General features: G+C 34.3%; 1 protein-coding gene across 2 annotated transcripts; it reads right to left on the reverse strand.

Annotated features, from left to right (window-relative positions):
* Window positions 1-291: 291 nt before the first annotated feature.
* LOC106079298 (uncharacterized) lies at window positions 292-21,579 on the reverse strand. Of its 2 annotated transcripts, none has more exons than XM_056044198.1 (14): window positions 21,469-21,579; window positions 19,615-19,846; window positions 18,448-18,592; window positions 16,223-16,434; window positions 15,177-15,345; window positions 14,463-14,563; window positions 13,286-13,444; window positions 10,559-11,020; window positions 8,625-8,769; window positions 7,519-7,730; window positions 6,437-6,593; window positions 5,319-5,416; window positions 4,958-5,086; window positions 292-3,406 (listed from the first exon to the last, which is right to left on the reverse strand). In XM_056044198.1, exons 2-14 carry the CDS (start codon window positions 19,834-19,836, stop codon window positions 3,212-3,214), a joined length of 2,406 nt encoding a protein of 801 aa, XP_055900173.1. In that variant the 5' UTR covers window positions 19,837-19,846; window positions 21,469-21,579; the 3' UTR covers window positions 292-3,211. The 2 variants fall into 2 exon arrangements, with proteins under 2 accessions (XP_055900173.1, XP_055900174.1); XM_056044199.1 differs by lacking the exon at window positions 21,469-21,579 and adding an exon at window positions 21,259-21,440.
* Between the last annotated feature and the right edge of the window lie 2,184 nt (window positions 21,580-23,763).

Below are 23,763 nucleotides of genomic sequence, written 5' to 3' on the forward strand. Positions count from 1 at the left end.
CCCCAAAAAAACAACATAAGTTCTGAGACCGGACAGAGAACATGTTTTCCTTTTGCTGGATGTCTGTTAATCCTAAATGGGAAGGTAGTACTCTAGAGCAATCTAGTTTTTTTGTATTTTTTTTGGGGGGGGGGGGGGGGGGGGGAGGAGGGTGTATCAATGTTTCTGATAAAAATAAATGATTAAGTTTTGGTTTCACAGATGATGAATATGGTACCAAAGTCTAATAGTGACATTGAATAATTCTTCTTACTGAACAGCTTTTGATAAGTAAATGAATAAAACACATGAGCGTGTCCGTTTTAATTTAATGAAAAATCCCATGAAAATATTTTTTACAATATAAAAAGAGAGATCTATAACATGTTTGTTAACAGCTAGTGAATAAAATCAATCAAATGACAAAGATTTTTAACATCTTTGGGTAAGTTGTATATTTCACATTCTCTGTTATTCCTATATATTTCAGTGTTATAAAATAAATTTTAAATTTTAAACTTCTATAACGTAACATAACTGAAAATAATATTGTAGTGCACAATCTTACTTTTTAATCCACCATAATTTATTGTAAATGTGTCCAAACGTCGGTTGTTGTGCTTGTACGAGATTTAATTTAAAAAGATTTTGAGCAATACAATGGAGGATTTAATTTAAAAAATTTAAAAAAACATCAACTATTTCAATATAGTCAAGCATCAGGTAGCATATAGTTATGAGATACACAATCATTATACAAATTGAAATATAATTAAAAAAAAAAATAAAATAAATATTGTTTGTAGATTGAACAATTGTAATATAATGTCAAGGAATGTTCACAGTACATCAACAAAAAGCAAGCGTAACATATCAAAACAGTAAGTGCACTGCAGGCCATGTTCTAATGAGATGTCATAAATGAACAAAATAATATATATTAAAGCTCTAATAATAGGCTAAAATTACACACAAAAAAATGTTTAAATTATTTTTAAAAAGAAGTGTCAGTAGCACAAATACATTGTTTATGTGTGACCACAATATGGACTTTGATCCACAACGTCTCACCAATTGTGTAATTATTTTATCTAATTAACATTCAGACTAAATTATTTATATATTTGTTGACCAAAATTTCAGAAGAAAGATAAAAGAATATCTTCAAGCTCGTTTTTGTTTTCTTCATTAAATGAAGTCCAAACTTTTTTATTCTGACGTCCATATTTAATGACTGTTTTAGACCACAACAATAAGTTAAATTTACAAAGAGTGAGAAAATTTTTTTGTTCGGTGTATGAACTTGATCAAAGTGACAACATCCAACTACTTTTGTTAGATTTCATTGTTTTTGTCTTAATATTTACTTCACAATTTATGCTAGTTCATTAAAATTAACTAGCTAATTCAATTTGTTAAAATTTAACAAGCAATAGTTTTAATTTAGAGATTGTTAAAATTACTTGGCAAGAGTACAGTTAAGCACCCTGATGTACTAATGTTGCAATGAAAAATAAAACTGGCAGTAAGGACTGAAATTTAAAAAAAAGAAAATTCCAAATTCCTTCACAATCATTTTACACAATATTTAAATACTATAAATAAATGTTCAAGCAGTTACATTAAATACAAATAAATAGAATACAGACAGTTAAAAAATATTAATGTTTGTATATGAACTTGTGAAAAAATACTTCCTTTTTAAATTCCTATCCTTTTTTCAAAGCCTTTATCAGCTCACTGTGTCTGTCTGGTAAACAATTTTTTTATTACACTTTAAGTTATTTCTTATACCTGACAAAACAAGTGCAAATAAAAAAAAAATAACCACTTGGTTAATTAACTATTGGTATTTAATTATTTTGTTTGGTATCAAACAAGGGAAAGAAATCATACTCAACAGATGTGGTGGTATAAGCTGAATTAATCCCTTTGATGAGGCTTGAGTCCTGAGTGAACAAGTTGTTTTTTTATGCATTTAAAAAAGGATCACAGGACCCCCAACTGGTCCCTACAAGTGATAGGATCTTAGCACATCCAGAAAGCTACTAAAAGCATGAAATTACGCTAAACAAAAACAATTGGTAAAAATATTTCCAATCGCACAAATTTATTATTGTTAGTCTAGAACTATTTGATACAAACTTTGTTTTTTTTTAGAAGTATTTTTATGTTTTTCTTGTTAAAGACTCTATAACATACATATTCATAGATTTGTTTTAACAATATAAACAAAACGTTTATTTGAATCAAAATTTGTACAAGTGATGGCCCTGGTACCAGACTAAATGAATTTTAGCTGTCTTTTTTATATAATACATTTATGGATATGTAAACCAAACATGAAGTGCTTCAAGACTGGATAAAAAAGATGTCTTGGATCACATGTGGTGAAACAGAAGCTGAAATATCTAGTAGGCCTATTACAAATCCCTAACCTGTGACCATGAATGTGCATCAAGGGTTGGCCTCTTTATCAGATAATAAGTTGCAAATGGGAAAATGTATGTCTCTGAAGATGTAAAATGCCAGAGACATTTATGAATAGGAAAAGAAGACCATAAAATAGTATAGAGACCATAAAACTACTGATGTATTGAGGGTATTATTACAGAAAGCATTCCAGCTCTGTCTATCAAGTGTCAAACTTTTCTATCCCATTCCCTCATTACTGTGAAGATTTAATCAAAATAAAATATGTAAGATTTGTTAATAAATATTTTATAGTCTATTTATGAGAGAGTATTGTTATCAAAAACTCTCCCAAGCCTGCAATCATTTTTTAAATACAGGGAATAAACCACATATGTTATTTACTTATATAAAGGTTTCATTACTGAATTAATAAAAAAAATATGTCAATTTTTAAGAATGTTAACATAACATAATGATTTAACTATAACATTATTTGTTTTTACATTTTTTATCTACCCCCCCCCCCCCCCCCCAAAAGAAAGAAAATGAAGCAAGGAATACGCTAAATCACTAAATCTAACAGCATGAAAAGACAGAACATTACAAGAGGAGTTTACAATCATAACAAAAATAAACAAAAAAAAAACATAAGAAGTATCGAATTGTCAGAATGAAATCAGAAAAGAACAAAAATTAATCTCATTCATTAAGCAAATTCTGTGTTGGTTTTCTGACTTGCTCCTCAAAAATTCTAAGCATATTGTTAAAATTTCATGAGTATCTTCAGAATCTCTTTAATTTAAGGCTAAGAAGAAGTTTATGAATGTGTTGGAAGAGCTCCAAACATGGCTGTCCTCATCGCCTGCCCTCTCTGAGTGTCAGTATAGTCCAAGAAATCTATGGTCCACATCCCAACTCCACGGAGTCCCAGATCTGCAGCTAGTTCATATTTAATTTTGAGACTTGTGGCATCATCAAACTGAACTTGACGGGAGATGTTGGTTTTTGAATCCTAAGAAAACAATAAGTATATTATAATATATTAAGATTCATGATTCTTTTTTTAATTTTTTTTTTTTTTTTACATAGATTAGTGGGTCCCTAATAAGCCAAGTTTTTCTTTTCAACAGCGCCAAACTTGCTGATCTCTGTCTCAACAGGTCTGCCAAACCACAAATTCTTAACTTGTATGGTGACATACATGCACTCAACATGACTGTAATGACAACTGATTTGGAGCAACAAAATAAAGATGAAAGTACCACAAACTTAACTTACACAATACTTGGGAAAAGAAGCTCCAACAAGAACCAGCCACCCAAACCAAAACAAAAGATGCAATGAAATTACAGAGTGCATCATTGGAGACAGTGCACAAAATAATTTGGTGCATAAAAGAAAAACACAGAATAAAGAAACAACTCAATATGCGCATGACAAGAACATGAGCCTCTCAAGCCCTAACTCCAATGGATTTTGATGATGATGACGATAAGCCAAGCTCAAAGGGATCAGTTTGTAAAATAAACAACAGGCTATTAATAAGTTATTTAAAAGTTTTAAGTGTTAGAACAATAGCAATTTGGCTTGTTAGATAAACCTAGTAGGTTGTTTGATTTACATGTTTCAGACATTCCTTCAGATTGGAAGACTACGTCCTAGCCCAGAACTCACTCAGACGGTTGGGGATGGCAGTGGGCAGTGTTTGAGCTCAGGACCATCAAGAAGACAATCCAGAGTGCATACACATGACCATATATCCAATGACCACAAAAATATCACCTTGCTCAAAAATAGAACCTGTCTTTAGAGTGATTTAAAGATGGTTTGTCGTTAAGTTGGTCACATATACCCAAATAAACTGTTGGCAAAATAAATATAAGTCACTTATAGCTTCACCTGCTCTATGGACCTAATAATGACCTTAAAGGGAATTATTTAATATTTTATTTCAAACAGAAACAAATGTTTTTTAGTATTTTACCTATACGGTATTTAAAAGACAATTGACTATTTTGTTTATATTATATCTTATTATTTAGTGACATTATATTTTATGTTATTTATTAAAATTATACATTAACAATTATTGACATTTTGTATAGAAAGAATATTGTTATCCTCAAAAGCCAGAAAAAGACAGTAAACTCTAACACTGGCTGGAATTGAACCCCCCAGACTTTCATATTAGCAACAAGTTGGTTCAGCTGCGCAAATCTAACCCTGCAGATTTTATGCTTTCGTTTTTTTGGATATGGTTAAACAATTTTTTAAAAGTCACACTAGTTTTAAAACCAAAATATGTAGGTCACAGTTGGGTTTTTGTTATTTTGTATCCTAGTAAAATTCTGTAATCCTCTTCAGACTCAGATACATCTGCTTTATCTTATCCTATATATTACAGACATTGCTTCAAAAAAGAAGATAATTACATCCTATGCATTTCTTGTGTCAATCTAATCATCGATGTTAAGCAATGAGTTAAACTCTTGCTAAGTTAGTTGGGGTTAAGTGCAGTAAGTGTCTTATTAAAGTGTACAGAAAACAAGAAAGAATAGCTTACAGTATATGAAAAATAAGGTGTTTCTGATGTGGTGTTCCACCTGTATTTCTCAGGCATCGTCTCAAGGATGGCTGATATGGTGTTGAAGTCTACTTGCTGGGCTCGGGTGGGACTTAATTCACAGACATCCTAGTTATAGAAGGTACATTTATCATCAAAGCAATGCCGTTCTGTAATTTTAAACATTCGCCACATTGACTAAACTACAATAAAGATGATAAAAGACTATATTGTTTCCATGAGACCAAAATTAAAATCAGCATTAAAAAAACGCAACTAAACTAGGCAAAGCCAAAAATACAATAAACAAAATTAAAAACAAGAACCAAAAATTTAAGCTGAATAAATGTATTGCGCTTACCCCAACTAACTTGTCACAGAAATAAATATATCCATACCAAGGGAGTCCAAGGACAAGTTTGTCTGGACTTATCTTCTCTTGAAAGTAGTCGATAACACCTGGTGATAGAATGTTCTATTACAATCCAAGAAATTGAACACAATATCTACATTATCATCTCAATATTCATTACCAATATTTTAACTTCAGCATACAACTACATTAATCCTGGTATTTGCAATTAATGATTTCCCAATGGAAATGAGATGCTATAGATTGATCCTAGGTATCTTATATAAAGACAAAGAGATAAGAAACACAATCAAAATGACAACTGAGCCCCATGATGACCAGCTAACACAAAAAAACACAAACTAAAACTATATGGATATATCACAAGGGCGAGCAAAGATCTTCCTTCAGGGAACAGTACCAGGAAGAAAAAAAGAGGCAGACAGAGAGAAAGCAATAGGAAGACAACATAAAAGAATGGACGGGCCTGCCATTGAAAGAGATTCTATCCAAGGCAAAAGACAGAGAGGAATGGAGAAAAATGGTAGACAGATCATGTATGGTGCCCCAATGGTTCATCAGACTAAGTGATAGGTGAAGGTGATTTCCCATTATCAATAGCATTTATGTAATAACAAATCTTTCATTTACTTAATGTGAGTACCAATGTTGAGGATTTGCACATAACATTTTAAACACACTTATACACTCTCATTTTGATTGTTAAGATGCAGTTTATATTTTTTAAACAATAAAATAAAGTAACATAGTAAAAGAATAGAAAGCAATTTGAAGAAATATTGAGGCAATATAAGGTAACCTAAAGAAAATTAAGTTTGAAATACATAGACAAATTAAAGAATGTCAAGGACGCCATATTGAAAGATAAATTATGCCAACTAAATAACAAAAAATGACTGCGCTAAAGAGCTTAGAAATTTAATTAATAACAACACCTAGTTTAGATTTTGTGCTTACGTTTGTAAATTAATTGAAACTAATCATATATAACTTAATAATAACTCACATATCTTAATAATATCTTCACATATTCCTAACTTTTAACATCAGCATCACAAATTAAAAAAAATGACATTAATTCAAAATACAAAGCTGAATCCAACAACCTGTCACAGTGTCCAAAACTCCAGAGTTTGGTCCTACTACATCAAATCCACTCTCGTCGTAGGCCATAATAAAAAGAAAATCCACTAGTTTGGCGAGTGTCGGGTAGTCATATGACCTCGATGTCGTGAAAGCGTCCCCCTGCACATCAATGCTGATCTAAAATCGACAGATTAACATGCAAACACAACAATGTCAAATAGACTGAAGTAAAGCAACACAAAAGTGTATACAAGGTAAATTATGATTATTATAGCTTTTATATAGCGCTACTTTCATGCTTATAGCATGCTCAGAGCGGGTTTGGTCCAATCTCATTTGTGGACCAGTGGGGGGGGGGGGGTTATCTAGGAGTTGGTTATCCATGCTGCCCGAATCGGGTGTCGAACCTCGAGCCCCCTTCTATGTAGCCAAGCCAAGCTCAAGCGCACTTGGCCCCTCGACCACGCTTCCCACGCTTAAAGTGCTTCGATCCACTGTAACTAACAGTAAGTGTCCATCAGAACACTGACCAGTTCTTTATCGTATCCTACAAGTTCTTTATCGTATCCTACAAGTTCTTTATTGTATCCTACAAGTTCTTTATCGTATCCTACAAGTTCTTTATCGTATCCTAACTGATGCCAATTATTTGATAATCTATTGGGAAATTGCAAGTTCCAGTATCCAGATCTACAGAAAAGTTAAAGGCATGCTCAGAGCCTAACCCATTAACTACCAGTTTCTGGATTATTTGTGAACAAAGTCCCATCATGACAACCAGAAGCATCAGTTTGAAGGTCCTCTAGTAAAGTAGCAATTATACATAAAACACTGAACCATAATCTTTAAATACAAAAACAAAATTTAATCAAATACTCAGAAAGAAAACAGAGATAGAGATACATTCCTCGTTCCATATGCTAGGACAAAATTGTTCTTCCCTAGTGCTATTAGAGCATGGAATGGGTTACCTGAGCTAGCCAGGAAAACCAGTGACTTGGCAGAATTTAGGTTAATATGCATGACTAAATGCATGACGTGTAGGACGTAGTCATCTTCTTATCCGAAGTAATGACTGTATTATATAAGATAAGATTCTCACCTGGGAGTAAGGCAATGCTTGTTTAAATGCAACAACTGTCTCGTTGACCAGCGCAGTGTAAGCATCCCTTAGTTCCTTGTGCTCTGGACTGATGTTCATTTCAACATCAAAGTTAAGGCCATCCATGAAGTTGTCCTCGACATTTTGGAGCTGGTCGAGCACCCACTTGTACCGCAGCTCTGGGGTTATCATAGTTATGAGATCCACCGCACCTAACAAAGAACAAGGAAAATAATTAATGGCCATCAGCATATGAAAGCTAGCTTTGAAAAAAAAAAAAAAGTGGCAGACAATGAAAGAAGAAAAATAAGCTGCAAAGTAGAAAATGGTTTCAGATGCATCAGATATAGCAATGTTCTTAGATAAAACTGGATCATCTGAGGCAGTGGCGTAACTAGGGTGGAGAGAAGAGGGGGGAGAATTTGAAAATCCCCCCAGGCCCCTACTTGAGGGAGACCCCAAATGAGTGTTTTTTTACATTGAAAATTAAATATTGCGCAAAATGCGGGGCTCTCTAAGAGGTCAAGCCCCCGGGCTTCCAAACGATGGAAAATTCTTAGCTACGCCCCCGATCTGAGGTCAAATTCACAATCTTTTCTAATATTTGGACTCAAAGACAATGTCATTTATTTTTACTACTATTTTAGTTGGTAATACTTCATTTATTACAGAGCAAACACATAAAAGTTATACATAAAACCTACTGGAAATATATACCTAGGAATCCCATTGATCATGTATATTTATTAATGACTGTAGGAGACTTCCTTCTATACCAAATTAGCTTTCGAAAGATGTACTTAGATTGAAATCTGAATATGCGAGCACTAGATTTCTGTCTTTACAAAATGTTTCATTAAAAGGCTTCTGAACACCTTTAGTGATCTGTTTGCTAATTGGCAATCTACAACAACTATAATGTTTTCACATTATAAGTTGCCCTTTTGGGAGGACCTTGATTTAAAATTACTTTGTAAAATGTTAACTAATTGGCAATCTACAACAACTATAATGTTTTCACATTATAAGTTGCCCTTTTGGGAGGACCTTGATTTAAAATTACTTTGTAAAATTTAAAAAAAAAATTAAAAAAAAAAGTAAAATACCTAAAGTGACAACCCTGACATTGTAGGAATGAGCTAGGCACATCAGTTTGGGATTGAAAAAACCGTACATGCAAACTGTAGTTATTCTAGTCCAATCAAATTTGCTCCAATTAGTTTCATTGTTTACTATAGAGAAGGCGTAAACCTGTAAGTAAAATGACAATTATACAAAGTAAGAAAAACATAAAAATATTTTAAAGACAAAAACAAAATCTTAGCTTATTCAGTTACATTAAGTGTAATTGTATCAATTAGTTTGGATCAGGCATGTACTTAAATGTATAATAGATATAGACTAATTCAACTTATACCACCACATCTGTCAAGTACAATTTCTTTCCCTTTGTTGATAACAAAATAATGAACTACCAATAGTTAATTAACGAATTGGTTAATTTTTTATTTTTTTAAATCTAATTCTTGTTTTGTCAGGTACAAGAAATAATTGTGCAAAACTTCAACTTGATCTGATTCGAGATTGGGTGAGGGAGAAAACATGTACAAACTTTTTACCAGATAGAGTGAGTTAATATGAGCTTTGTAAAATGTGTAGATATATGCTATTGCATTTTTATTTGCCGTTTTCTATTAAGGATTATAAAATTTTAGGCTAAAAATGTTAATAAGCCAGAAAACAATCAGCACTGGTATCCAGTGTTATTGGTACAGAACAGTGCATGTTACATATTATGTCTAAGAACTAATCTCAGTCTAACAGAACATGCTATATCCAGGAGCCCAGGCTGTAAGATGAAATTATAATATTTATTTCTGATTTCTCTTTACCTTCAAACGTGATATTTATTTTTGCTTCAAAAATGTCTGTTTTTTTTTTTTAAAACGGGGGGGGGGGGGGGGGGGGGGGGCAGGTGAAGATATATTGAGCTCTGAAATTTTTCTTCCTAAAAGTGCAAAATAAAAAAGATTCAACCAGAGCGCAGCAAGCCTCTGAACACTGAACAAATCATTTAGACCTAAATATTGCTTATAGTTCTCTATAGGTTATTAATCCTCTTTATTAGAATATAGCAATTATGTGTAATGATTAAAACAAATTAAAATGTTTTTGTGATATTTTAAAAATCAATTTATCAGTTTAAAATTTTTTTTTTATGAATTTGGGAATAAATGAACAAGTTTGGCATTGATTTCGATATTAAAAACATTTTGATTTTCTGCCTTTATAAGTTTTTTTAAAAAATTGCTTTTGTGTAGCACACCTTTCGTTCAACAGTTTTACCTCTGAAAGATAGCATAAAATAATTGTTTAAAAAGTTGTTTGATTAAAATTTTTTTGATGTTCCTTCAAATTCAAAGATTATTACATCCTAGTCCGAACATCTCACAGGACTACAGAGGATGGCAGTGGGCAGGATTTAAACCCAGGACCATTGAGATGACACAGAGCGCTCAGAGCCAGCCTTACGAATTGCGGGGTCCAATTAAATGGATGCTAGCTAGGACCCCTCTTCTAAATTTTTTAACAATAACAAACTGTTGTGACTAATTAGATCATTAAACCCACATTTGTCATACAACATGCACAGGAAGCAACTCAAACGCAATAGGTGCCTGTGGGTTAATTAAAGTTACGTCCATCTTACGATAGGCCTACAGTAAATATGTTAACCCTTACAGTCCTACATCTTTAAAAGCCTGTGATAAGAGCCATGACTGATAGTGATATGCTTAATGTAAATTGAAGGGCCCAAATGGAGCAATCTGTCCAATCAGCCAAAAGTTTGGCCCTGCTAGCCCATACCACACAACCAAACTTCAGTTTCTTTATTTTTGTGTATTTATACACATACAGTGTTGTTTACCTAATCAAGCGTCAAAGTTAAGAACTATAACTAACACTATGTTCTAATAATGTTTTGCTGAAGGTTATATACATTTCTGTTTTGTTGCAAGGGAGAAAGTTGTTGTTTTACCTCTTTTCTTTTTGTGTCTTTGATCGGCTCACACCATTTTGGATTGTCACATGGACACTGCCTCTTAAGACGGCTGGAATCCAACGGTGAAGAAATTTTGCTGAGTAGGTCAACAGCATCCACGATTTCATTAACACTGGCATCATCAACACTGATCTCCTCAACCACTGTATATCTTATTTTCTTAGCAGATTTCACTGAAAGAAGAGCTCCTCCCTTTATGACTTCCCTTGTCTTTTCTACTCTTTGACCAATGGTTTTGTCAACGGCAGTTCTTGGAGGCAGGGCATCAAACATTGCTCTGCGAATGCTCTCCCCAACTTCTGTATCGGAGAAGTCCAGCGAATCAATGTTCCACATACCGACCCCTTTGATTCCTTTCTGAGCTGCCAGGTCATATTTCAATTTTAAACTCTCTGGATCATCAAACTGTACCTGATAAGACTTGCCACTTTGACCATTCTGAAAGACATGAGAATAGGACATTTTAAATTTTCACTTCTCAAAGATCCAACTGGAATGGAGAAGTCTTCCTAGTTTCAGCATAAGGTATAAGATATAATTACTTGGATTTACCTTTAGTATATATTTTTTAGGATATTTTGGATATTTGGCACAATTTAGGCCATGTCCCCACTTACCCAATCCATTGATTATAGGTCGTGAATATAGGTCAAGTGCACACAGAGTACAACCAAGGTATTAAAAGCATAATTCAAGTAATAAAAATTAATAATAATAATAATTAATAATTAATAAGCCAATAAAAATCTGTTGTAAATATCTATCTATCTATCTATATATATATATGTGGTGATACAAGTTCCTTTAAGTCTTTATTTGCAAATAATTTCATAACAATATATGTACATAAGGTTAACATTCAACACAACAACTCCACTAGATGTTTTCTTTCTCATTGTTCACAACACACACCCATGACTGCCCTCCAGTCCACCTACTGTCCAGGTACACAACACTTGACCGTGTGTCACAGTTGGCCACACACACACCCATGACTGCCCTCCAGTCCACCTACTGTCTAGGTACAAAACACTTGACCATGTGTCACAGTTGGCCACACACACACACACACGTGACTGCCCTCCAGTCCACCAACTGTCCAGGTACACAACACTTGACCGTGTGTCACAGTTGACCACAAACACACCCGTGACTGCCTTACAGTCCACTAACTGTCCAGGTACACAACACTTGACCGTGTGTCACAGTTGACCACAAACACACCCGTGACTGCCCTCCAGTCCACCAACTGTCCAGGTACACAACACTTGACTGTGTGTCACAGTTGACCACACACACACACCCGTGACTGCCCTCTAGTCCACCAACTGTCCAGGTACACAACACTTGACCGTGTGTCACAGTTGGCCACACACACACCTGTGACTGCCTTCCAGTCCACTAACTGTCCAGGTACACGACACTTGACCGTGTGTCACAGTTGGCCACACACACACCCGTGACTGCCCTCTAGTCCACTAACTGTCCAGGTACACAACACTTGACCGTGAGTCACAGTTGGCCACACAAGCAGTATAGTAATTGTGTCACAGCAATATACTTAAGTACTTTGTCCCAACTTAGCTATATTTTAGATGCCAACCCCACCTCCCGGATAAAGGCCAAAACTTTCTCAAAATCAAGACAATCAAACATTGTTTTGAGGTTGATGTTATAAATTATTTCTTTCTAATATTCTGGTATTTGAGGCAATCAAATAGGATATGCTTTACAGTGAGGCAAGAGTTACAATAACTTTCCTTGCCCCTTTCCTTTTAGCACAAAGGAGTGTGTAAATGTAGGTATATAAACATTACCTAATTTTCTATAGGTAAAATATTGTTAATTTAAATTTCCGTATCTTCGAATTGGTCTATTATAAAACATTACACTAAGACTAAAGCTACTTTATTAATCCTTATTGGAAATGAGTTGTGATTACCCCAACTCTTTTTCAATAAAAAACAATAACAACAACAACATTCCGCACAAGAGAACAGACACAGCAAACAGAAAATAGTAACTACACAGAGAGACAGACAGACAGAAAGAAAGAGTGTGAGAGTCATAACAAAAAAATGAAAATAACAAAGTTAAATTATACCCAGCTTAAGTAATTAAGTTAATCTAAAGTATCTAAATTATAACCAGCTAAAGTAATTAAAATATACCCAGCAAAATTATTCAAATTGGAGGGACGGATATAAAATAGTACTAAAAGAGAAAAACTTATTTTTTTTCACTTAGAGATTAGTAATAATGACTCACTGTGTATGTTATGTATGGTGTAAGAGATAAGTAATGACTCTCTGTGTATGTGTATGGTGTAAGAGATTAGTAATGACTCACTGTGTATGTTATGTATGGTGTAAGAGATTAGTAATGACTCTCTGTGTATGTTATGTATGGTGTAAGAGATAAGTAATAATAACTCACTGTGTATGTTATGTATGGTGTAAGAGATTAGTAATGACTCTCTGTGTATGTTATCTATGGTGTAAGAGATAAGTAATAATGACTCACTGTGTATGTTATGTATGGTGTTAGAGATTAGTAATAATGACTTGCTGTGTATGTTATGTATGGTGTTAGAAATTAGTAATAATGACTCACTGTGTATGTTATGTATGGTGTTAGAGATTAGTAATAATGACTCACTGTGTATGTTATGTATGGTGTTAGAGATTAGTAATAATGACTCACTGTGTATGTTATGTATGGTGTTAGAGACGTTGCATTCCACTTGTAGTTTTCTGGCATAGTCTGGATAAGTTCATGGATAGGCCCATAGTCATACTGTGTTCCAGCTGCATCACTGCAGTTGACTCCCCTGAAGGGAACCTCTTTTATGTAACATTTATCCTAAACAGAAAACTTAATCAATTAAATCTAAGGCATGTGGTGATATCATAAGATATTTTAATTGCTAAAAAAAAAAAACACTGGATCAATATTAACTACAATTATCTACAAGAGAAAGAATGGAAGTTTCAAAATGTCCATAAAAAAATGAAGTTAAAAGTTTTCATTATGACCTGAACACAGTTTCCATTATTATATAAAATATCTTGTAAGAGATAAAAAAAAAAAAGAAAAAAGTGCCTTATTTTGTAATAAAAATAAATAATTATCAATATGAACAATGGCCAAATTCCTATCATTTACATGTTTGAATTGAGCCTAACCCTGTTTGGTTAAAATGTTATAAATAACACTTCCTGCCTTCTTAATGAAAAGTCTGAGAGTATGTCATTAAACAAATACTAGAAAAATCTGAGGTTTTAATAAGCTTTCAAGAATACAGAGCCTAGAGTTCGTCCATCGTAGTTCGATGATGACCCCTTTTGTCATCCAGGGCTGAGGGCTTCGCACTGGGGTTTTGTGCTTCCTCATGTGGCTGGTGAGACCTATATAAGCCCGGAATGTTTGGCTGCACACTGGGTGGGTTATTTCCAGCTGGAGCTAGTGTCATTGGCCTGGCCTTTCTTTTCTGGGGCTTTTCTTCAGCAAGCACTGCTCTATTTTCCTCAGCAATTTGTGCGCCAGTATTTACAGCGCAACGTCATGATGCTCTGTCATGTGCTTCTGTCTCCCAGGTGGCTGGGTCTATGCTGAACGCCTTCAGAGAAGCTTTGAGGGTGTCCTTAAATCGTTTTCTTTGTCTACCTCATGAGCGCTTTCCTTTCTTTAATTGGCCATACATGAGTTGTTTAGGGATACGGCTGCCTTTCATTCTGCAGACGTGTCCTGCCCATCGCAGCTGGGACTGCATCAGGATTGTGTGGATGCTTATTGCTGAGAATACAGAGTCTACACAATGCATTTAATGCTATAGGACTATCTAAAAAAAAAAAACAAAAAAAAAACACAGAATACTCACTCCCACTAACTCAGTGCATTCATATATATATCCATACCAAGGTACTCCAAGAATCAATTTACTGGCAGAAATATTATATCCATTGAGGTAAGCATCCAATCCTAATTAGTGAAATAAAAATAGACAAAGTTTAGTTTTAAAATGAACATACATACACAGCAAAAAAAAAGCTAGAATAGTTTGTTGTTTCATATATATTTTATAAATATAATATATATATATATATATACACATACAATTATATGCTATATGTGTAAAAAAAGTAAAAGTAGGTTGTTACCTAAAGCCGATAGATAACCTACACTTTGTATTTTCTTTCTGTCATTATATAATTTACTCAAATAAATTCTGGTTGAAAATATTAGTTGGTGCCTTCATAAATGGCATAAAACTTAATATTTGTTTGATATTTTGAGGAAAAAAGAAAATATGCAAGTGGCAAAAGTTTATAAAGAGGACAAACACTGGTGAGTTTCTCATCAATTGTGCATTGCTATATTTACTTGAAAGAGTTTTTAAATCAAGTTGGTTTCTTTAATCCTTTCTGGCAAGGATATATTAAATAACTTAAAATGACATTTATGATTGAATTTTGATCCCCCAGTGTCAACTTTGTTAAATTATAAAAATCTCTCAAACTTCAAAGTACAGTATGAAAAAAATGACAATAAATTATGCAAATATTAAAAGCTATTCATAAAACGTCTGCTTTACCTACACCAGCAGACGCGAGTGCAGAATTGGGCCCAGCTATACATTCTCCCAATATCTGACTCTGCTCATCATAAGCCATAACAAAGAGAAGATCAGCAGCATCAGCCAATCCTTGGTAGTCAAAGTAACGAATGTCAACATTCGGTTTCCAGCCCACATCTACGCTTATCTAGTCAGATTAAACAAAACTGTTTTTGAAATCTATCTACTAATATATATCTCAACATTCAACAAAGATGCTAAATATATAAAAAAGATAAAAAAAAAAAGAAAAAAAGAAAAATTAATATGTATCTTATAAAGTTTTCATATACAACATTTTAACTCTTTGACACCGAAATTATTTTCCAAATTTGGACAGAATTAAATTTTTTGGCCTTTCAGAGTGAAAAGAATGCTTCGATTACTAAACTTTTATAACTTTTTTAAAATTAGAAAATGAAATATTTAGTATAGAATTAAAAAGGAATGCATGCTCTGGGTCAATACTAGATCTAGGAAATATATTATGATCCAAAGTATTAAAAAAAATTATTTACGATATTTATTTATATTTCCACATAACTTTATGTTACAACCATTTAAAAACACATAAAACGAATGTTTTGAGCTCATTATTACCTATCACCATCATCCAGAACAAAAAACTAAAGAAAATAAGAGCCTTTTTAGGACCCCACTCTTTCAAAAAATCTTTCACTATAAAAACACATTGAAAGAAGGAAAAACCAGATGTTTAGCAAAGGGAAACTATTCAAGATAAATTTTTAAGCAATTAAAAACACATATTTATGAGAGAAAAAAAAAAATCAATTTTAGAACACTGACGTTGCCAGCGTTGATTAGAGCTTTATAGCTGGGTAAAATCAAGGATGGGACCGTCCTTACGGAGTCAAAGAGTTAAATAATAAAACTATCACAATATGAGCACAAAGAGTAAACCTTAGTCGTCTGCTTAGAAGAGTGGCAGGATTAGTCGTCTGCTTAGAAGAGTGACAAGATTAGTCGTCTGCTTGGAACAGTGACAGGATTACAACTAAGAATACCTGGTAAGAAGGCAGCACTTTTTTAAAAACTTGTGTAGTCTCTTTCACCAGGGTTGTATAAGAATCTCTGATCAGCGTGTCATTGAGGCCAACTTGTCCTTCAAAATCAAAATTGATACCATCCAAGAAATGCTTTTGGACCAGAAGCAACTGAGTTTGAATCCACTGTTGTCTCTTGGCAGCATCAGTGAAGGTTTGGACAGACACATCCCCTGAAAAATAGTTCCACAATTTTAATTATTTCCACTACACATAATCTATTACCGTCATATTGTAGAAAACTCCAGTGGTAATGAGCAAACATAGAATTATGGGTTGCCTCAATTCCTAATAATCATTTTCAAGGAGAAAATGTTAAGCATGTCTCTGTTGTGAGTCATTAGTTACAAGACAAAATCAATGAGACTGCTAACAAAAAAACAAACAAACCCAAAAAACATTAAGGATCTAAATGTGCTTCTCATTGCAAAAGATGATGTCATCATCATCAGACTGCATGAGAATGAGGGCTTTTCAAGCTCTAATACTCTCATGATGGACAAAAAAACCTGCGGTCATGTGCATTGTGTCAAGAATCGATACTGTGACCTAATTCTACCTCTTTCCAAAAACGGGGGTTAGGTCAAAGAAGTTGCAGAACAAACATGTGTTAATTATAATCATCCAATCAGGGAAAGAGGTCAAAAAAAAAAAGTCACCTACTTCAGTTTCTAGAAGGTCATAGCTAATAAAATATTTAGTATAAAAGTTTCTAGGATTCTGGAAAATATTTAAATTATAAATTGGGGGAAGCTAGTTAGTTGGGGTCCTTGCATTGTAACTGTCCCTGCATTGTGATGAATTCTCAAACAGTTGGGGGCCACGAGTTGAAGTTAAAGTTTTATAAGTTGTTTTTGTAAAATGTTTTACATATTTCAGATGTTCCTTCAGAGTTGAAGATAGTTTACTTCCTAGTCCAAACCTCCCGCAGGACGACAGGGGATGGAAGCAGGCAGGGTTTGAACCCGGGACCATCGATAAATCCAAACAACAGTCCAGCGTGCAAACCGCACGACCAGTTATATCAGTTAAAGTTGTATTAGTAGAAAGTTGAATATTAAAAAGATCTTTGTGTCAAGTTGATGTTGAATCCAAAATCTATATAGTGTTTGAATGTAATGTATTGAAAGAATAATAAATATTACATCATTAATATATCTTGGCACTAAAGAAACAGAAATCATCACACAATGCACATGTGTCACCCAGATATTCAGAATTTAATAGCTAGAGGAAGGTCAGGGAAAGATGGATTAATTAGAGCTACTATAACCAAAGCAGTGACCATTCAACGACCATTCAACAAGGAGAACACAACAAATCATTCGCTGACAACTGGTTCACAGACAACTGGCTCAGAGACAACTGGTTCAACGACAGCTGGTTCAGAGACAACTGGTTCAGTGACAACTGGTTCAGAGACAACTGGTTCAGAGACAACTGGTTCAGAGACAACTGGTTCATAGACAACTAGTTCAGAGACAACTGGATTAATAAAAACTTGTTCAGAGACAACTGGTTCAGTGACAACTGGTTCAGAGACAACTGGTTCAGAGACAACTGGTTCAGAGACAACTGGTTCATAGACAACTAGTTCAGAGACAACTGGATCAATAAAAACTTGTTCAGAGACAACTGGTTCAGAGACAACTAGTTCTGAGACAACTGGATCAATAAATACTTGTTCAGAGACAACTGGTTCAGAGACAACTAGTTCAGAGACAACTGGTTTAGAGACAACTGGTTCAGAGACAACTGGTTCAGAGACAACTAGTACAGAGACAACTGGATCAACAAAAACTTGTTCAGAGACAATTGGTTCAACGACAACTGGTTCAGAGACAACTGGTTCAGAGACAACTGGTTCAGAGACAACTGGTTCAATAAAAACTTGTTCAGAGACAATTGGTTCAACGACAAATGTTTAACACATGAAATGGTTAGCCATGCAAAAGCAGAAATGTCCACATTGCTGGAATAAATCAAGCTGAGCATTAATATCATTTTAAGCAATTATACATCAAATTAAGGTATATTCAAACTTAAATAATTTGTCATTATTGTATCGTATTAGGTATAATGCAACACCTAATATAATTACAAAGGATTTATATTTCATTAAACAATCATGATTACTATAGCTTGACAACACATGCCACAATATTTAAAACATTTATAATTGTTACCTAGCATGATGACTCGAACATTATGTGAGTGAGCTAGACACGTCAGTGAATCATTTAAATAACCAAACACAACCACAGTTGTCAATTTCGACCAATCAAAGCGCTCCCAGTGACTAGTATCGCTTCTTATGGAAAAGGCAAATACCTATATGAGTCAAACAAACAAAAACTTAGAATTAAGTCAAATAACCAAGACAGTTTTAGCAGTATCTTTTCTTATGTATAAGGCAAATACTGGTACATAAAAGATTCAAACAAATAAAAACTTTAAAATGAATTAGTTTTACTATCCACACTCATCATTGGGACAGTGTCAAGTATGAAATCTATTCGATCAACTCTATCCAATTTTTACAGACTAATCAAATATCTTTTTCTTAGTGTTCTAGTAATCTAAGCCAGCTCAATAAAAAAATCATTTTAAAAAAAACAACAAGAAAGCTTATCTAAAGGGTAAGAACTCCATCCTTAAAGCTATATCTACCAATAATGTAGAAGTTATTTTCCTTATTCGATATGAAACAAAATAATTAATTACCAATAATTAATTGAGTAATTGAATATTTTTGCTTATCGATTCATGTTTTATTAGGTACAATAAATAGTAGTTTAAAGTATCAACTTGATCGGAGAATGCGTGAGGGAGAAATAGAGGTAACAATTATTTAAGGAGACTAAACCCTACAAATTTAGCCATATATGTGAATAGGGGCCTACTGAAGTATTAGTTTCCCTTGTTGTTATTAAACAAAATAATGAATTACCAGAAATTAATTGTCTAATGGGTCACTTTTTTTTTTATTGATTCATGTCTTGTCTATGTCAATAAATAATTGTGCAAAGTTTCAGCTTGATCAGAGAATGGGTATGGGAGAAATATAGCGTACACACTTTTTACCAGACAGAAAGACAGTGAGTTAATATAAGCTTTGTAATAAAAGTTCCTCTTCAATGACTAAAAAAACATCAACACAAACAATAAGCTTTGACTTAAAGTAGCTATGGACTTTGTTGTCAGATCATTAACAGACTTGGCTGCTGAGCCGAGGACCTAAAATTTCAATAATGGTAGAGGCTGTTGCGAAAAACAGACTATAATTTTATAGTCATGTGACACATTCCTTAGTCCCCCTAGACACAGAACACTATGAGCTTGAACCTACTAACCTCTTTTTCTGGTGTGTCAGTGAGAGGCTTACACCAGGCGGGGTCATCACAAGGACAGTCAGCCACTTCTGGCTTCAAATCCAGCACAAGTTCATTAGGAACACTGGAAAGTGCAGCATCGTCCACACTAAACTTGGATATGTAGGAAGTACTACTGAACCCAGACAGTAGCAACAGTTGAAGTATTAATGATCCAAGCAGACTAAATGTGCAGCAGTCCATGACCTGCCAACTTCAAAAAATACATTCAAATTAATTTTTATTTAAAATGTTAAAAAAATGTACATAAACAAATGAAAAACAAGTTCTCTTGTTTTTAACAGTTTTATCAAATAGTTGTACTAATACAAGGTAAATGTTTGTCAGCAGCATTTATGTTAAGACTGAATGTACCATTTTTAGTTATTTAGAGCAATATATAAAAGAGAAATGTCCCTATGATGTTTATGTATTCCCAGAGTATGAATGATCAAAATATGCACATTATGTGGTCTTAATATTTTGAATTTGCTCTACAACAAGCTGAATTTTGTGAGTTAGATTAGTTTATTTACTGGAGTATAAAAGCACTTTGCTGTTGCTTTGTTTGAGATATTTAACATATTCTTTATTCAATGACAGGAAATTCTAATTTTACTTAATAGAATCATTTTAGGTTTATCATGACCATTATAAATTGTGGTCCTTAACACCTGGTCACTGAAGTTTTATATTTGTGCTCATGTTGGGTATAGTAACATATTTTGAAGTGGATTATCCTAAATAACAATTGACTATATTCGCTGAAATACACAAAAACATAGTGTAATGGATGCACAAACTCTTTGAGGCTTCATATAATATGAACTGAGTGCAGAAATTTGAAGGGGCCAAATATCTAGGGCAACCTTCATTTGTGAAGCATTTATGGATCATCTCAGAGAAATCTATGGTTAGAACAATGTCACCCATACAAATAACAATGTATCCCCCCTCTCAATGCAGCTGATATGTCAAAAGGAACAGTTTGAGATCAGCAGTGTCAAAGGTCCTGACAGGGTATAGCACTGTACGCTGCACAAGGGGCACCAAACCTTAATTTTTTTCTCAGGGTTGTCTCCTGAAGTATAGCTGCAAGGCAGGATAGGTTTGGATTCAAAGTTTTCTTTCTTCTAGATGAGAAGCAATCCAAGGCTAATGATCCCCTCCTGCCCAAAGCTTACTGGCTTAAAATTAGGCACCAATTGATAGCCTTGGCCTTGAAACCTTCTGTCAGTGATAGCAGTTTTACCGGACCCAATATCTGAGCCACACATGAAGGTCAGGAGTTGGGCAGGTTTTCAGAGTCTATTACAAATGTGGGCTATTTTGCTGTTTATATCCATTACCTCTTCAAGTAATACAATCTTATTCTTAAAGGAATCAATTATCAATAACACTACTCAACTATTGATTGGACTATTAGTCACTATTAATCTAGTCACTGACTATAACTATACTCAAGTATTGATTTAGTGATAATTATATAAGAAATGCGTAGGACGTAAATAATGATTATAATTATAATCATGTACTCATAGTAAAGTATAATTATAATAATAGATCTATAATAATTATAATAGTATTAATTAATTAATAGCAACTGCAAAGTCGCCTTACACTTACAGTGACACTGACTTCACTGACTCTGAAGTTACTGTAAATGTAAATTACAGTAAATGGCTCTGCCAGGCAATGTAAATTTTATTAGAGTCTAGATTAGTCTAAAAGTTTTTTCTTGATGATGGCATCGAAGTTAAGATATTTTAAATTAAATAGAGTGTATAGATCTAGATTTAGAATTATAACACTTTAATTAATAGTTTTAACACTTACGTTTGAGAAAGTTGTTTGCGCTTGCACCGATATAGTCACATGACAGTCACATGACAAAATAGGAGGTTTACAAAAAAAAAAAAAAAGGGGGGGATGCTAATGCTATAGTATACGATACGACAACGGGAGAGGTGGGGAAGGCCGGCTTATATTAATTCATTTTTCAGGGAGGAAAAAATTGTGGATCTAATTAGAAATCCGTGTCTGTTTTACCTAGTAGCTATCTATTACAAATGTTTCAAAAATAGATCTTGTGTTGTTTCATCTGAAGTGGGACCATTGATGCCACTTTTCCGACCCCCCGCCCACTCTAATACTTGTCGTTTTTTTAGATATTTGTTTTTTTATTGATTAAAGCATAGTGGAAAAATAGTTTTTTTTTCATGTTATCAGTGAAAGGATTTTCCACATAAAGTGTTAAATGGGTGTACATTTGTCTCAAGCCCAATAGCTTGCCTTGTCCCGACAGGCCACAGCTTTTGAAAAATGGCCCCTGCCTTTCCTATTAGGCATACTACGCCATGATAGGTACCCCAATCGTTTACAATTATGCTGCATAGGTATGTGAACGTATCCAGCTGTCACTTCGTATGAGAAATATGAACATTAATATTGTTTATTAGTTGTAGGGCCTATAGCCTTTCATTCATTGACATATTTCATCAAATGTAAAACACAAGTGAAGTTTCTGTGTTGAAAAACAAGATAACCACATGTCGTGGCATATAGTAGTAGCAATGTAAGACTATGGTTATTGAGAAAAAGATGAAAAAATTATGAAAGTTGAAATATAGATAGGGCTACGTGTTCCAACGAACCGAGAAACGGCTGAGGTGTTGCCAAGTTGAAGGTCCATGGTTCGAGTCCTTTGCTTCACCTTCCTCCCTCACTGTAGCATAGCTTACATTTTTTAAGGAGCTAACACAACACAGTAAGGAGTTCCAAAATGGAAAGAACTTGAGGTGCTTATAATCTAAAACTGTTTGAATAGTTTTGAAACTGACATGTAAGATGATGTTTGCTACTGTCACAATGGATAAGTATAAATAACTTAATAGGCCTAGACTTACCTAATAAGCTCTAAGGGTGGCAGAAGACAGACATGGTGAGACGGTATTAGCAGATCTCTCGAGTTGTCCGAACAGTACAAAAACGTTCACCACATGTGAATTTAATTGTTAATTTTAGGCCTACTTGTCTTCCTTTAGAATTGAAATTTAAGCCTAGCCCAGACCTCCAGCAAGAAGATAGGGGAAAGAAGCAGCAAGTAGGGTTCTTACCTCTGAGGCATTTTACGTCTCGAGAGACGATCTTTTTCCCTTTGCAACTTCTTGTGTGACTAAAGAGGCCAATCCTTGATACACAGCGGCGGTCACATGTTTGGCATCTGCAAGCAGCAGGTGCAGTTGTACTTTCATCCTTCTGACTACTTCTAGTGTGTAGGCCTACATATATTTGCAATCCGGGACGCGCCCTCTCCACTGAATTTGAAGAGCTTCATGTCGCGTTTGTATATATCAGTATACCTCCGTTATGTTGATGTGATAAAAAGGGATTTAAAATCAGTAAACACTGATACTGACCATTGGGAAGAGATAGCCTTAGACCCCACTAATAGGAGAGAGACGGTGACCAAGAAAGCAATGGACACGAGAAAACATGGGCATCAGCTCTTGAAGAAAAGCGTGCCACACGGAAAATGGCCGGCGCCTCTACCACCAAAGCGAAAGCCACCTTGACTTGTAATATGTGTGGACGGGAGTGTCTCTCCGAAATAGGACTTCACAGCCACATGAAAAAGTGTTCGAGATGAACCAGTCGTTTCACGACTGAAGGAGGCCGACGACCTTAAAATTGGATGACCAGCGGCTCTCCTGCCTTCTGTTAGATCACCATACCGAATGTCTTGTGGAAGTCGACCTTGTGGCATTCATCATTCTGAGAAAATGACCAAGCTAGCCAAGGCGTCTGCTGCTGATAACAGCACAGATGTTCTGGTAGCCTGTTCTTCACAGCACTTCTTTATTTTTTATTTTATCTTGCACGACCAGGCAGCCATTTTGTTAAATCTAGAGAAGAAAAACTACTTTCCTAATTGAAATACATGTTAAAAATGTTATTTAACCTTGGTTAGGCCAATAATAGAATATGCATCCTCCGTTTGGGACCCCTCAACTCAAGAAAACATTAAGAAACTGGAACAGACACAAAATAGAGCAGTGAGATTCATAACAAACGAATATTCACATTTGACTAAGAGTAACACCTTTAGTAAAATCACTAAATTTAGAAAGC

Source organism: Biomphalaria glabrata, chromosome 10 (genome assembly GCF_947242115.1).
Source record: "Biomphalaria glabrata chromosome 10, xgBioGlab47.1, whole genome shotgun sequence".
Taxonomy (NCBI): Eukaryota; Metazoa; Mollusca; class Gastropoda; family Planorbidae; genus Biomphalaria; species Biomphalaria glabrata.